The sequence below is a fragment of the Vicia villosa genome, linkage group LG2 (assembly GCF_029867415.1).
Source record: "Vicia villosa cultivar HV-30 ecotype Madison, WI linkage group LG2, Vvil1.0, whole genome shotgun sequence".
NCBI classification, from domain to species: domain Eukaryota; kingdom Viridiplantae; phylum Streptophyta; class Magnoliopsida; order Fabales; family Fabaceae; genus Vicia; species Vicia villosa.
The window spans coordinates 83,445,338-83,462,056 of record NC_081181.1 but is presented as its reverse complement, the minus strand read 5'-3'; the positions used below and the strand labels follow the sequence as shown (position 1 = coordinate 83,462,056).

Genomic DNA, 16,719 nt, shown 5'->3' with positions numbered 1-16,719 from the left:
ACCTTTGTAAATTGACTTTGTAATGATCCTTGTGCGGATGTATACAAAGTGTTTTATCTTTCGAAAGATGTTTTGAAAAAAAGAACGTTAACTTCGTAATGATCCTCGTTTGGATATATACAAAGTATTGTCTTTTTTGAAAGTTTTATTTTGAAAAACAACAGTATAAGAGACATTTGTTTGTTTTGATTTGAGCAAGCAAATTAGGAGGTCTACCCTAAGTTATAAGGTCTTTTCCTATTTCCTTTAGAAAATTCTCCTTTCACCGGATGTAAACGAAAGTTCGATTTTGCATTTGAAACAATAGAATTTGACTTTGATTTTTGAAAAGAATAAAAGAGGGGTTACCCTAAGAGGTGCAAGTGTGATTGTGTTTTGATTCAGATATTTTATCTTTGAAGTTAGTGATCTAACGATTCAATTTTATTCTTTGGCATACACACAGTTTTATATGTACTGAAAATTAAAATGCGGAAATGTAAAATGCGGAAAGTAAATCTACGCTATTACATCGATTTTGCGGGAAATGTAAACTACGTTATTTACATGAATTTGACAACCTATACACTTGATCTATGAATTTAAATTGCAAGAAATTAAAAGAAATATTTTTGGATTTTTTGATGATTGATTTTAATTAGAATTAATGCATGATTAATTTAATTAAAATGGGAAAAAAGTAGAAATAAAATTTAAACCTAAAGATTAAGTTCAAAATATGTTTAAAATGCTTGTCAATTAATTTTAAAATAAAACTAATTTTTTTGGAATTTTTGAAATTGATTTTAAGCTAATTAACATATAATTATATAAATAATTACACAAATAATTAAAACTTAAAAATAAAATTATCCTAAATATGTACAAAATTAGCTTATGATGTATAAACTATAATTAATATAAGGAACAATTTTTTTATGATTTTTTGATTGGTTGAAATAATTAAAGAGCAAATATATAAATATATACTAATTAATTATATAAAATATTTTAATATTTATGAAAAAATAAAATATTTTATGTCAAAAAATAATAGATTATTTTAGAAGCCTAAAAATATTTTTATTATATTTTTTTTATTTTTGAAACTATTTTAAATTAATTTTAGAAGTTAAACTAAATAAAAGTAGAAAATAAAATAAGGCTGTGGTCCTGTGTGATTAATCTGAAAGTCTATGACATGGGGGCGCGTTTTGGTGCGTTGGATATGTTAAGATCATGATCTAATGGCTTAGATTGTGAGGGAACATGATATGATAGTGGGTGACATGCGCTGAATCCAAGGAGAATTCAAATTTCTGACTGGGCCCACACGCAAGTTGACCAGCGAATGAGAGGAAGGTAAAGTGCCACGCGAGCGGTCAACTTTTCAACCTTACTATTCATCATCTTCTTCCTTGGTACCTGCGGAATTTCCTGCAAACTTACCTGCGGATTTTCCTGCGGATTTTGCTTTCAATTTTTTAACCTTTTGAATGACCTACAAAATGAAAATAGGAAAGAACAAGGGCCACCCAGATCACCTAAATGGACCCTTCTGAACATGATAGCGTCGTTAGTTTTTTCATTTGGAGCTTGTATCATGGAGAACGAAAGCTTCAAATGTTTGAAGCTCAAAAATGGTGGAGCTTCAAAACCACGTTAAAGCTTGCATGTGATCACTCAAACCTACTCTATATCATGCCATGAGTCCATGCAAGTGGTTAGTTTTCATTTTAATCAAGCATGCATACGAAAACGAAAGCTATATGTGTATGTTCATGGAAAACATCATACATATGTTATGACTCTCATGGGACCATACAAAGAGTTTATTCTTACTCTATATTACTTTAGGAGATGATTGGAAGTGTTTGTTTGTATTGATAATGATTGGAATATAGAAAACGAAAATTTACAAAGTTATGGAATTTATGAGAATTTTGTGAAGTTTCTTGCTATGCCTTTGCTATATTTTCGTGTCTTCCCTTTGTGGAGTATGCTGCTTCATTTATAAGCTAGGATGTGCTTAAAATTGAAGCTAAGAAGCATTGATGAGCTTTTTTGAAACTTTGATTTTTAAATATTAAAAATCTTTGAAACTTTGACCAAAGCTTGATCTCCTTTACTTCTCTTGCTTTGTACTTCCTTTTGCTGCAGAATATAAGCTACCTTTGATGACTCATGCTTAAGATTCAAGCTACACATTATCCTTCCATTTTCCTTTTTTTAATTTAATCTTAAATGTGATAAATTTAAACCAAAAAAGAAAAAAAAATGTTATGGGCTTTGTCTTGGTCGTGGGAGGCCCTTCACATTATGGGAAACATGTATGGATCATGAAAATTTGGCCCCATTTGGAAAAAACACATTTTTGATCAATGTTGATTTCATGCATTTTCCCAAAAAAATGGTCAACTTCAACAAGGCATAAATCCCTCAATTTTTATCATATGAAGGAGTTCTTGTACTTTTTGGAAACCTCAAAGAGTCCTCTAACCAATGTCTTTGGTCTCATATCAAAATGATTTTCCATGCTCCTTGTGTGTCCTTTTGAAAAAAGTGACTTTTTGTTGACTTTGAAAATGACCTGTAATGTCTTTGTCCATATTTTTCAAATGGTGAATCTAATGACCATGGGACCAATTGCATTTGAAAGATAATTGAATTTCCTTCAAAATGAGATTTGGTTTGAATTTTTTGGATGAAGGATGAGAGAGTTATGACCAGTCAAAGTTCAATTGACTTTTTAGGAGAAAACCCTAGTTTTGAAACTTAGGGTTTTGTTGATTTTTGATCTTTCCTTGATGAATTATGATCAACCAATGATCAAATGATGAATCCTTTGACAAAATATGGATTTTGACAAAAAATTTCATTTTTGACTGTCTGTTGACTTTTTTGGTCAAACGGGCCGTCTGTTGACTGTTTGAGCTGCTGACTGTGCGTCTGAGTGAATTGAAGTTTGAAAATTTGTATGATGGTACTTTGAGATATATGGAGGTCCATGAAATCCATTTGAGGTCTCAAAAACTTGTTCTCCTGAAAAAACAAGAAAACCCTAGTTAGGGATTGTTTGTGTAGGAGACAGTTAAGCGTACCTGATTTTTGTGCAGTGCTGAGTCTCTGCTAATCATGTGATATTCAGAAGACTTCTAGAACAAAAATCTTGGAATTTTGAAATGCAAAAAGTTTGATTTGATTGATGGTACAAAACACGGAGAATTGCACTGTCAGCGGTTTGACTGTCAACTGACTGTTCAGGCATGTAGCAGTTAAAGTGAAAATTCAACAGTCAAAGTTAATATTTTTGTTGTTTTTATTTTTGGTTTTGTTTTGTGTTAATGATGAAAATTTATTTACATGACTTGTTAGAAAAACACAGACGTAATAAATAAATAATATGTACTGTATGCGAGCAAAATTACCGATAATAACCCTGAAAATCATTTAATGCACAGAAAAATAAATATTTAACTGGCAGAAAACACACAAAATATTATCTGGATAATTAAGCAACAATATGACAAATAGTAAGACATTTAATATTGACAGTACAAATATTACATACTATAATGAACAGTACGACGAGTAAACGGTACATTAAGAAAATAAGAGATACGGCAAACTTTAAGAATGACGATTAATAACCCATGCTACAAACAATAACAGGTAGATGATTGGGAGTGTCAACATCCCAGGTCCACATTTTTCAGGGCTATGCAGACAGAAGAAGGACATGATTACCACCACGACGGTGATGATCATAAGAAAACACGTCTCTATCCGCTTCGCCATTTTTACCGGGGGAAGAAGAGAGAATGAATATGAAGTAGAAATTTGAGAGATGAGTTAGAATTTGATGTGAGATTTTATGGAAAAAATGAGAGGTATTTATAGAATGAAAAGAAGGATAGAGACGTTGGGGAATGAAGTGATTCCGTACAAAAGGAAAATTTGAGTGGAAGTAAGATTTGAAAGAAAGTGTATGATAGTGTTGGAAAAAAGAGAGATGTATAGAATAAAGTTAGGATTTGATTTTTGAAAAAGAGATTTGAAAAGAAAAGAAAAGATTTTGAAAATAATGGAATATAGTACAAAAATTAGTGGGAAACAAAATTAATAATAATTTACTTGTTACCAGTACAGTCTGAACCCCGGACTTTGCGCCTGCAAAAGATTTATCTCTGTACCAATTGTGTCAGTACTATTTATCTATAAATAAATATCAAATAAATAGCGTGTGTGAAGTAATAAACAGTACTTGGCGTTTGCGTAAGAATAAATTCAACAGCGAGCCAAAATACCGTATAAGAAAAATTCTAAAAACCAAGTATTCATAAATCAGGATATAAAAATCCAATATTATATGAAACTCTTAATTTTTAGATTGAAGTTTTCTTGAAAAAAGATGCGGGCAAATTTTGGGGTATAACAGCAGGTAAAAGATTTCCTGGGTTTTGTGGTGCATAAAAAGGGCATAGAAGTTAACCAAAGTAAAACCAAAGCTATTATGGACGTCAAACCCCCGACGACCAAAAAAGAGTTGCAATCTCTGTTAGGAAAGATAAATTTCTTGAGGAGGTTCATATCTAACCTAAGTGGAAAGACTAAGGCGTTCTCACCACTACTTCGACTGAAGAACAAAGACTTCACCTGGAAAAAAGAGCATAAGGAGGCTTTCGACAAAATCAAAGAGTATTTAGTGAAGCCTCCCATACTGGAACCGCCTGTTAGAACTAGGCCCATGAGGTTGTATATAGCAGCCTCAGAATCGACTATAGGAAGTATGTTAGTTCAGGAAGACAACGATGGTGCCAAAATACCCGTGTATTACCTTAGTCGAATGTTAAATGATCCTGAAACTAGGTATAGTGATATAGAAAAATTGTGCCTATGTTTGTACTTTTCATGTATCAAATTGAAGCAATATGTAAAGCCAGTTGATGTGTATGTTTCTTCTTATTTTTGATATTATTAAGCATATGCTATCTAAACCAATTCTGCACAGTCGAATTGGTAAATGAGAATTGGCATTAATAGGGTATTCTCTAACTTATGCGCCTTTAAAAGCAATGAAATTCCAGATAGTAGCATATTTTCTTGTCGACCATTCTATGATAGCTATGCCTGAAAATTGTGTTGAATTAGTACCATGGAAACTGTATTTCGATGGTTCTAGCCATAAAAATGATGCAGGTATTGGAGGAGTCATAATCTCTCCAAATGGAATTCCAGCAGAGTTCAAGTATGCTATCGACGACACATGCACCAACAATGAAGCTGAATACGAGTCCTTAATAATTGGAATTGAACTGCTGCCAGAATTGGGGGCAATACATGTCGAGATTATGGGAGATTCCGAGTTGGTAATCAAGCAGATCTCGAAGGAATACAGATGTGTTAAGGAAAATTTAATCATGTACTTCGTGATTGTGAATATGTTACTCAAGAAATTTGAATTAACGAGTGTCTAACACGTACCCCGACGGGAGAATTAGGAGGCAAATGATCTAGCGCAAGAAGCCTCAGGTTACAGGAAGAGCGAAGGAGAAACTATCCAAGTAAGAAAGAAAGTTCGAGCAACGAAGTTGTCCCCCTCATATTTGTCAGTAATAAAATTGGGGGCAGCCGACGCTGAAAATTTCGAAATCTTGGTAGTAGATAATGAGCAAGACAGTGATTGGCGAAAATCGTTGGTCAAATATTTACGTAAACCCACTGGCTCGACAGATAGAAAAATCAAATATAGGGCCCTCAGTTTTGTGTTGATTGAGAATGAATTATTTAAGAAAACCTGCGAAGGAGTGCTTCTCAAGTTCCTAGGAGAGAATGAAGCACATGTGGCCGTGTCGAGTGTACATAGTGGAGCATGCGGAACACACCAGGCTGGACACAAAATGAGGTTTTTATGCGTTCAGGTGTGTGTTGGCCTTCAATGTTAAAAGATTGCATTGAGTTCTCCAAAGGGTGCCAGGAATGCTAGGCGCATGGGGGCATCCAACATATTCCTGCAAGTGAACTACATGCTATAGTAAGACCATGGCCATTCAGGGGTTGGGCTTTGGATGTGATTGGAGAAATAAAACCTGCATCGTCGAAACAGCAAAGATATATATTGGTCAGCATAGATTACTTTACAAAATGGGTTGAAGTTGTGGCCTTAAGGAATGTCGATCAGGATGCTGTGATAGATTTCATACAAAATCATATCATATGTCGGTTTGGACTGCCTGAAACAATTACAACTGACCAAGGAACAGTATTTACTGGGCGAAAAATGCAGGATTTTGCACAGGATGTTGGTATTAAATTACTGACATCCACACCCTATTATGCCTAGGAAAATGGCCAGGTCGAAGCTGCCAATAAAGTGATAATTAGCTTGATAAAAAAACATGTAGGGAAAAGACCTAAAAATTGGAACCAATAAATGGACCAAGCATTATGGGCATGTAGAACTTCTCCTAGAGAGGCAACAAGAACTACGCCATTTCGACTTACGTATGGACATGACGCTGTGTTGCCTGTAGAGGTGTACATTCAGTCGGTCAGAATCCAAAGACATCATGAAATACCATCTGAAGAATACTGGAACATGATGGTTGATGAGCTCGTAGATTTAGACGAAGAAAGAATGTCGGCTCTGGATTCACTAAGGAGACAGAAGGATAGGGTGGCAAAGGCTTACAACAAAAAAGTGATCGACAAGGTGTTCGCGATAGATGATTTAGTATGGAAAGTAATTCTGCCTATGGACAGAAATGACATAGTCTTAGGAAAATGGTCACCTAATTGGAAAAGACCGTTTAAAGTTATCCAAACTTTCTCCAATAATGATTATGAATTGGAGGAATTAGCCGCAGATCGACGAATCCAAAGAGTAAATGGTAAGTAATTGAAAAATTACAAACCTATCCTTCAGGAGATCACGATATCGACAAAATAAAGTAATAGTCGAGGAAAAAGCTGGATATATTAATGTAGAAACCAGCACAACGAGCATAAGTAATAAGTAGAAGAGTAAGGTAAAACAGAAAATAGAGCCTTATATTCAAAATGGTTAAAAAAGCAAAATTGTCAATATTACACAATTACAAAAAACCATACACAGATGGCCAAAATAAGATAAAAAATGGCCATATTTATTTTGAAATGCCTTCAAGTCGAAATGAAGGTTGGCAGTTTGATCTTCCAAAGTATCAGCCTCGACCTTGAGAGCCTTGATCTCCGTTTCGATTTGAGTTGTGGCATTGCTGACAGCAATGACATCCCTGGTCATTTTTAGCATATCCGCCTGAGTGGGGGCAATATCCTTGGCATAATCTTCTTCTTGTTTAGTAATAAGCTCCAACTCAGCGTTCAGGTCTAACATCTCCTTCGACAATGCTTCGAGTCGACGACAGATTTCAACAGATCTATTTTGTTTGGAAATTTGTCCTTGTCGTTTCTGACCTAACTGGGCTTTCAACCCCTCGATCACCATTTTTGTTTTGATCACGACGCTCACGTTCCCCTTCACCAATGCTTGTTTGGCCTCGACCAACTCTTCTTTCTCTTTCACAGATTTGATATTGTCAAGCAGACGAGGGAGAAGTTTTTCAAAGTCCAACACCATGAGCCTGCAAAACTCAGAAGTATCGAGTTTCTTTAGTTGGTCGATAGCATCTAAGAGTTTTTGACCAAGGGCCGAATCTTTGCGCAGCAAATCAAGCAAATCGGCACTGAGGGCATGCGTACGAATTTTATCTATCAAGTGCTTAATATTTGTGGCCTTAGGGCCTAACTTGTCATTATGGGATTGGGAATGGTCAGAGTCAGAAGAGAATGTATAGTGACTCACGAAGCTGTTTAATCTTGCCGGTGCAGCTTCGACATCAATATCCATCGAGTTGGTTAAAATTTGGTCGAAAGTAGAAGTCGAAGAATCAAGAGCTTTCTCCCCTGAAGGACCAACAATGGTAATACCTCCCTCCAGAGTGGGCTTGAGAGGAACATCTTGTTGGGTAGTAGAAGGTGAACATGGAGGTTCTTCAGCTAGAGGTTTCTCCGCTGGTGTCGAAGGAGACTCATCAACAAGCGTTTGTTTCTCCATTACCGTCGAAGGAGACTAATCAGCAAGTGTTTGTTTCTCCACTACTGTCAAAGGAGACTCATCAACAAGCGTTTGTTTCTCCACTACTGACGAAGGGGGCTCCAAATCGATGTTGTGAAGATCATGCTCCACAACAGCAGGCTAAGGGTGTGTACCTTCAAGAGAAGAAAAGATGATGTTTTCTTGATTAGCTTCTAGAGTCTGTGCGAAATCTGAGAGACTGGAATCAGGACCAGTCGATAAAGGACTATAATGCGTGGCAGGACTAGTGACTGAATCAAAGTCACTAAGATTAGTCGTGAGGGTCAAATCAATAAACTCACTAGTGGCTAGATTGGAATCAGCTGACTGGCGGTAAGCAACTTCGTCAGAGGCGGGAGTGTACTCAGTGGTACCAGGAAGACTCAGCTGCGAGCCAGACGGTTCAACCTAAAAGGAAAAACTTTAGAGAGAGATATTCGACACATAAAGCATTAGTAAGGTACAAGAAAATACCTGCCAAGTAGATTCGAATTCCCATGTTTGGGTCGCTACCGTCAAGACTGCCGCAGCCCCTTCTGCCAATACCTTTGTTGGAGTCGAACTCGAAGGAGGAGGAGTGTCCAGAGCTGTGTTTATAATTATAATTTTAGTGCAAGAGTCAGAACTAGCGTTAAGGGGCTTGAAAAATATCATATTACCTCTCCTTTTGTGGACAAGAGACTGAGGGTCAGATTCTTCGGCCGTTTCGACAACTTTCGCATCATTTCGAGCATTATCATGTTTCAGGTGCTTTTGTTTTTTTACTTCCTTGCCTGCAGGAAGAGACTCTTTTCTCTTTTTTTGTTTTTTGGATTTTGGGGAGCGGTGGGGAGACTTGGCTCCAGGAGATGGCTGAAGAAATTCAGAGAGTGTCGTAAGGCCAAGGAAATGAGTCGAAGCGAAAGCAAAGAGAGCACGAAATCAGAAAGTACCTTAGGAGTGTGAGGTTTTTCCTGCTTGGACAATTTGGATTTATCGGAGGGAGTAGTCAAAATCGCAGAGCGTTTCCGACTCTAGCGCAAATACAGTGTTAGTATCCGACATAATTCAACAAATACGGTAAAATAAGAGAAGGCAGGTAAACTTACAGAAGAACTGAATTTGCTGAGAGAACGTGAGATAGGTTCATCATCAGACAGTGTGTGATCAGGAATGGCTTGAAAAAATCAACTGTTCAAGACAAACAACACCAGAGTTAAAGAGCAAATAAGAACAGTCTGAGTCCAAATGGTACCTTAGAAGAACTGGGGTTGTTAGGTTTATCGACAGGGACTTCCTCATTGGCTGCATGAAGAGGAATAGCTATAACAGAAAGCGTAAAATTAATGAAACAATTATGTCGAGATGGGAAGGAAAAATAAGTTTCCAGATGTTACCATGGGGAATGGCATCAAGTGTTCTTACATATCGAAGATCAATATGTAGAACACCTGGGTAGTTATCCAACCTGTACTTCGTCGATTCCACTCTGGCGGCTTTTTCCTTATAGCCATTCTAGACATCCGACCAAGGGCAATAACACCAGTCGGGAATGGGTGGCCAAAAGGCCAAAGCCAAAGGGCTGGTAGGTAAGGGAGGAAATTTAATTTTCCCAAAGTGAAGTGCGTAAAGATATTTATCTTTCGCGTAACCAGGTATGTTTAAATAAGGAATTTTACTGGTTACCTTCTCCCTTAGTACTTCATCCGCCTGGGAGATGGTTCGACGAAGATTGTCGGGTAGATATGCCACCCCAAAGTACTTCTGGAAAGCTTGAATTTGCTTTATGTTTGTAGTCTTACACTTAGTGGGTTTTTCCTAAAATTGGTCAAGAGCAGCAGTTAGTTCAATGAGTTTCTTGTCAGGATCACTAACAAAAATGATAAAGTATGCACGCCACCAATCCTCAATTTCTTTGGTGCAGTAAAATGCAGGTCTGAAATCAGTGAAAATGAGGGAAGGTTTGTTGTTCCATATATTATCATAATCTTCTCGTACATAATCCCAGGATTTATCGGCGAGAATGTCGATTAAAAATTCATGGGAAGTGTACATAAACTTGGGGACAATCTGGCAAAGACCAAATTGTCGAGCCACCAAACTAGGTTGGTAGGCAACCATAGTGGGGCTCGTGCTAGTGATGGAGTAACAAAGAAATCTTGGCAGTAAGAGACGTTTCCAAAAAGCCATAGATGGTGTTTTGTGTTCTTCCCTTACTGGCGAAAACAAATCAGCCATCCAGTCAGGACCAACTTTGCCATCAGCAAAAGGAGCCATGGTCGAAGTAAAGTCGACTCTTTTCAGCATAAGATTAAAAATAAGATGAAAGAGATCCGGATTAGGGAGCCCCCTGTCGAGGGGAGTTAGCGGGAGAAGGCGTTCCCACACGCTATAAGCCTGAAGAGGAGAGCAAGCTTTCTTCCTATTTCTAAAGGGTTTCAATTCTCCAGAAAAAGTGGCATTTAGCCACAATTGCAACAACTAGAAAGGTTCATGTACAAGTACATTCTTTTTCTTGGTGCCATTGGGATTGTAATTTCTGATCTAGTTGACCACTTCTATCAGCGACGAATAGAGAGAAGCCAGAATAAGCTTCCCCAGAGCCACATGTTCGCCATGGTGCAGGTGACTTGCAAGGTGAGCATACTGTTTGGCCATTTGCATCGACCTGGAGCAAAAAACACAACGTGACAACCAATACATCAGAAAAGCAACATGCTCTTCATCAATGATGTCGGCTGTGTCTTTGTGATTGTGAGATAGAAAGTTGTTGTAGGTAGGGTTTTTGGTCTCTCCGACGTTGAACTATATAGGCACCAGGTCGACATCTAGGTGGTTAAAGACGGTACCAGTAGGTTTTAACCCTTTGATAGCCACAACATCCAGAAGTGTCGGGGTAATCATGCCACAGCTAGTGTGGAAAGTGTTTGTCGAACCTTCCCAGAAGTATAAAACCGTCGTCAGCATGCTGTGAGAGTAAGGAATACCAATAGGAGAAAGGCATAACAAGGTGTAAATGCCTAATTTCTTCCATAACGCCCCTTTTGAAGGTTCTAAACATACCATCCAAGCGCTGAACATGGGACAATCCAAAGGAGGGGTCGTTCTGAAGTTTCTGTTGAAATGACGGAGAGAGAGAGAGAGAGAGAGAGAGAGAGAGAGAGAGAGAGAGTTCATGGAAGAAACTAAGGGTTTGGTTTCTTGGCTAGTGGGGAAAAAGGCGCCACTATCAGTGGTATAAATCTCAGAGGGGGTATCAGCGGGTAAAGGACCTAAGAAAGAAACAGGTTTACCTTCAAGACAGAAGGGAATCATTACTTGGGATTTCCATATCTTGGCCTTTTCATCTGCAAAAGGAGGTTCTGGAACGTAGGGTTTACCGTCAAAATGGTGAAGCTCGTAAGTCGGAGCTGGAGAGGTTCTTATTTGGTTGCTTGCCATTGATAATGAGGGAGATTGAATACGTGAAGAAGAAGACTTGCAGAGGTTTAAATCTATTTGAACTGTGAGAAGAAGATTTCACATAAAATAGGAAGAAAAGAAAAGAAGGGAGTGAAGAGGCTATTTATAGCCAAGACGATTTGAAGAAAGAAGTGGAAAAGTTTTTAATCGTGGCAGTGTCTAGGACACGTGTGGTATAGTCAAGGAATAACGTGAATCGAGCCGGCCGTCAGAGAATACCATCATGACGCATTTAATGGACCCACGTCTCGAGGCGGAAAAGCGTGATATGGAGTCATGATTACTTGACGTCACGGAAAAGACGGAACAATGACGCTACTTTATAGGTAGTGGAAACAATGGGGTCGAAGTAAGAGTTGTGGATTCATAAATGCCATTATCTCATAGGTCGACGAGTACAATTGTCGAAAATGGCATCTCTGGGGGGCATTTTGTTACCCTAATATTTTTACGAATAGAAAATAAAAAATATACCCAGCTAGTGACCTTAGAAGTTAAGGGAGGAGGCTTACGAATAGAGGCATTTTCAAGAAATTAAGGCTCACATGGAAAATGTATGAAAGGTATGTCGAAGACACACGCAGGTCGAACCGACTGAAGTGGGGATCATATGAAATAGTCAAAAGGGTTTTTGTTGGTCACAGAGGCTTCTATTTAACTTAGTAGAAAATCTCTACATTTACATTCTTGACAAGCGCCAGCGTCGAAACCAAGAGCAATTGAACTTTGAAGAAACAATGGCGGGAAGTTTCAAATTCAAAATCTAAGGGTAGTTATTCCAAGAAATCGTGCCTTGCAGGCGCTAATGACATGGAAAAATCTCATGGAGCAGTTGCCATTTAGCTTCACTATCAGCCGTAGATCAATTTAGGCAGTTATCTTATGTATTACTATAAATAAGTCATTTTTGTGTAAAATTAGGGTGGTTCGCTGGTATACTAAAAGTTCTCGCTAATACTCTGCCCAATTTCCGACTGTAGGAAAGAAAGAGTTGCTGAGTGCTTGATGTACGTGAATCACCACCATTATTTCAATGCATAACTTTTATCTTTCAGTCATTTATCTTGACATTTTTACTTGTGCTTTACTTGTTGATCAACATTCATTTTATACTTTCACGTTCATAAAAGATTCATTTGCACTTTATTTCGTTTAGAGAAAAGTCTAGATCCAACACTCCCTGTCGGCCACGAGTCACCACAGTAAGTCAGGATCTTAACGTCTAGATTCGTCTGTATTATTAGACATAGATTTGTCCCTGCCGGTCACGGGTCACCTGGCAGTTGAACCTAACATTGTGTGAAAAACCGTTGCATTGGTCTTAGCCTTAGAAGACCGTTTCTCAGGCCATTTCCCTCGACAGAGCTAGTGCAACCCCAAAAATCTTAGCACTTGTCCTAAGATCAACTGGTCGATCTTGCAAGTAACCCTTAGTTTTAGGACTTGGGGAGGACCAGCGGTTGTTTACCAATTTCCTCATTTCCTTCCATGTAACTAAATGAAACATAAAAGAAGATGAAAGTTAGAAATTACTCAAAATTTTAAGATGAAGAATACTAAAAGTTAGGGATTTATTTATACTTTGTATAACCTACAACCATAGAAACTCCGACCTAGATTATGAGATGTACACAAAGTTGCAAGTGTTGAATCTATTCCACAATAACAATGCATCATTCTCCTTCTAGAATGAGAAAAAAAACTTGATATTTGCACATATTCGAAATCCATTACAAAGGGAGGTAATGGAACAATTTATTTACAATTGGAATAAGTGATTTACGGTTGGAAAATGTGATTTACGATGGAAGAAATTTTAGGGCTTGAAGAGAACATGAAGAAAACAACGATGCAAGAACTGATTTTAGGTTTCAGCTTGAATAACATAATACTTTAATTTAATATATTGAATTTTCATAGTATTAAATTTTTTAATTATTTAAAAATGACATGGCAATCATTTTAATGCCACGTAATTAAAAAAGGGTATACCTAAGCACTTTTTGGTTGAAAAATGGACATGGGAGATCAAAATTGTTATATAAAAAGGGACCGATATCGTAAGTTGGACAAAATAGGGGAACAAAAACTGTAATTTAGTCTACATTTTTTATTATAGATATTTTTATATTTTCAATGTTATTATAATATTTTATTCTTTAAATGCTACTAAATGTATTTTTTTTAGTTATTAATATAATAAAATATTTGTAATAGTCACGAATATGATTTGTGAAAAAAAACTAAAAATAATGTAAATTAAATAAAATGTGAAATATATTAATAGACTATTAAATTGGAAGTGTGAAAATTAAAGAGTTTTTAATGTAATAATTGTTACCTTTGTAATTGATATATTAATAGACTATTGAGTTGGAAGTTTGAAAATTAAAGAGTTTTTAATAAATTTTTAATGTAATAACTGTTACTTGGAGGAAAATTATTATATTCTGTCCAATAAAAAAATATTGGTTTATAGCAATATCAAAACGCATTGTTTGCCTTTGCAAAGATATATTATTCTGGTAAATGTTCCAACACAAAACGTGAGTATGCAATGCAACTTATCCAGAAAACACCCAAATCGGAGTTTGTTTCAAATGAGGTGAACTTTAATCAAACCCTATGTTGTTCAAAAGGAGATTGTTGATGAATTGAAGCATGTCGACTGAGTTATTATTTAGGTCATTTATTGCTCGAACAATTCAAATTTGAAAAAATGGGTCATGCACTGAAAGTGTAAAATATTTTTACACTGTCAACCAATCACCACCATGCATTCAATTAAAACATTTTTTTATTTTAAAAAAACTTTAATGACATGGCACATTCACGACTTCCTATTGGATGACAATGTAAAACTATTTTATACTGTCAGTGCACTATCTTTTAACTCTATTTTCCCCATAATTTGATAATTTCATTCAATATTTTAATGTAAGAAAGTCTAATTTGTTGGCTATATAATGGTTTACTTGGTTTAGGTAAATCTATCTCTGCAGTGCGTTATTGTTGATATCTTTTCCTCCTCCTCTTTATTATATCTTTTTAAAATTTTGAATTTTGAATTTTTAATGTTTTAATTTTTCTACTTCTTATAATTATAAAGTAATTTATAGATTCAAATGATTAACACTGAAAAAACATTTTGGAACATTAAGACAAAATAATAAGGTTATGGCAAGTCTCATATTTCAATTGAAATACCCTTTCTATTTTTATTGAAATGGTTTTAATGGATGTTGAAGGAGGACGAATTCAATGCATCCATTAAGAAAACATAGCTTTACAAGTTTAAAAATAAAAATTTAGAAAAGAAGATTTATAGCTTTGAAAACCTTGTTGTGACAATTAATGGTGGTAGTTACAAAACCACTCAACACAAATACAAACTACACTTTCACTATATAGCAGTGTTGTTTAGCTACTCTTTGATATACAAATCTCTGAGTCACCCTATATGTTTTTACCTGGTCAGATTTTATCTTTTATACAAACAGAAAAATAAGATATAAAAGATAATAATATGTTAAAATATGATATTGTTGGAATATTTTAATAATTTAGTGTTATATTAATATTCCAATAATCATGTGGCCAAATATATTAAGTGTCTTAAATAATTAAATCATCAAATAAAGTTAAAAGGTTAATTAGATTTTATTTAAAAATTATTTAATTAATTAACTAATTAAATAATTGGATATTGAGCTCAAATATGAGTCAATGTGAGGATGATCGATGTCAAAATAATTAGAACTTAATTAGCCATCACTTTACAAATAGACTGTGGTCTCCAATATATCGTACACAAGCAAATAATCTCTTCAACCCATTTGAAGAGTATTTAAGACATTAGGATTACCAATTCAAGAAAAATCATATAAGCCGATAGTTATTCATCTCTTAACTTTCTAAAATTAATTTATAAGTCTTTTAATTTTATACATGCTTGTATGACTATCAGGCTTCTGCGCTTTATTGAGCATGTATATTCAATTGACCGATAATGATTTAATCCAATAGATACATGATATATATTTTTCGACCTAATTTAATAAATTAATTAATTTAATTAGAAATTTTTTATATTATTTTTATTTTAATTTAGCACTTAAAAAATTTATGGACATATAATAATAATAATAATAATTGATTTAATTATTTATTTATATATATAGAATTAGTTTACATATATATATATATATATATATATATATATATATATATATATATATAGTTAATTATATTATTATTAATGATAATAAAATTAATTTAATTTTTTATCTATATGTATAGAATTAGTTTATATATATTGATATTAATATTTGATTATATTTTTTAATAATATTAATTGAATATTTTATGATTATTATTATTATTGTTATTTATTTGTAATGTAGTGTCAATTTAATAAATAATAGAAATAGAGTTTGTATCTAAAATCAATATCAAGTGACGTGTGGTAAAGTAAGACTAAGATAAGATGAACTAATGGATTGTATTCAGATAATTTTATAACTGAAAATATCAAAATACATGGTTTGTGTTAAGATATCAATAAAAAAATCACGTTAACTCTAAAACCACAACTCAATATTTTAACTTGCTTTTAATTAAGAAGCTAAAAATCTCAGCTTAAATGTTATCTACGTATGATTAGCATGCAGATCCAAACAGTCACTAAGTTGATTTCTCACCCTAATCTTGGCCAGTGATGTCGGAGGAATGAAAACGATGAAGTGTCATAATGGTGACAACCGCGGCTAATGATGTCGGAGGAAAGAAAACGATGAAGTTTCAAAATAGTGACAACCACGGTGAGTTTCTTGTGTCTCGAAGATGTGGGGTCTGCACATGATCTCTCATTTATGCTACTCCAATCCTACCGACATCAAAAGTTGAAACAACCTTTTGTCAAGTTGGGCTAAGAATATTTATTCAAAAAAAAATAAAAAATAGTTCACAAATCATTTTTGGCACTATGTTATGGACCCTTCTTCCGCCTCATTCTATTTGTGAACCTGAATGTATATCCAAATAGCTATTTTGTCAATCTTGTTTTATCACATCATTACTTTTTAAGGTATGCTTTTGGCATTAATCTCATCCACTCACCACTTTCAAGTTTCAACCCAATCCAACCGCGTGAACGATTTATAACCTGCCCTTTTTTTCACTTC

The 16,719-nt window shown here is 35.2% G+C and overlaps 1 protein-coding gene across 1 annotated transcript; it reads left to right on the top strand.

The window, feature by feature from the left end:
• The first annotated feature begins 6,412 nt into the window (after positions 1 to 6,412).
• On the top strand, positions 6,413 to 6,877 carry LOC131649486 (uncharacterized). Its single transcript, XM_058919247.1, has one exon. It carries the CDS (start codon positions 6,413 to 6,415, stop codon positions 6,875 to 6,877), a length of 465 nt encoding a protein of 154 aa, XP_058775230.1.
• The last annotated feature ends 9,842 nt before the right edge of the window (positions 6,878 to 16,719 follow it).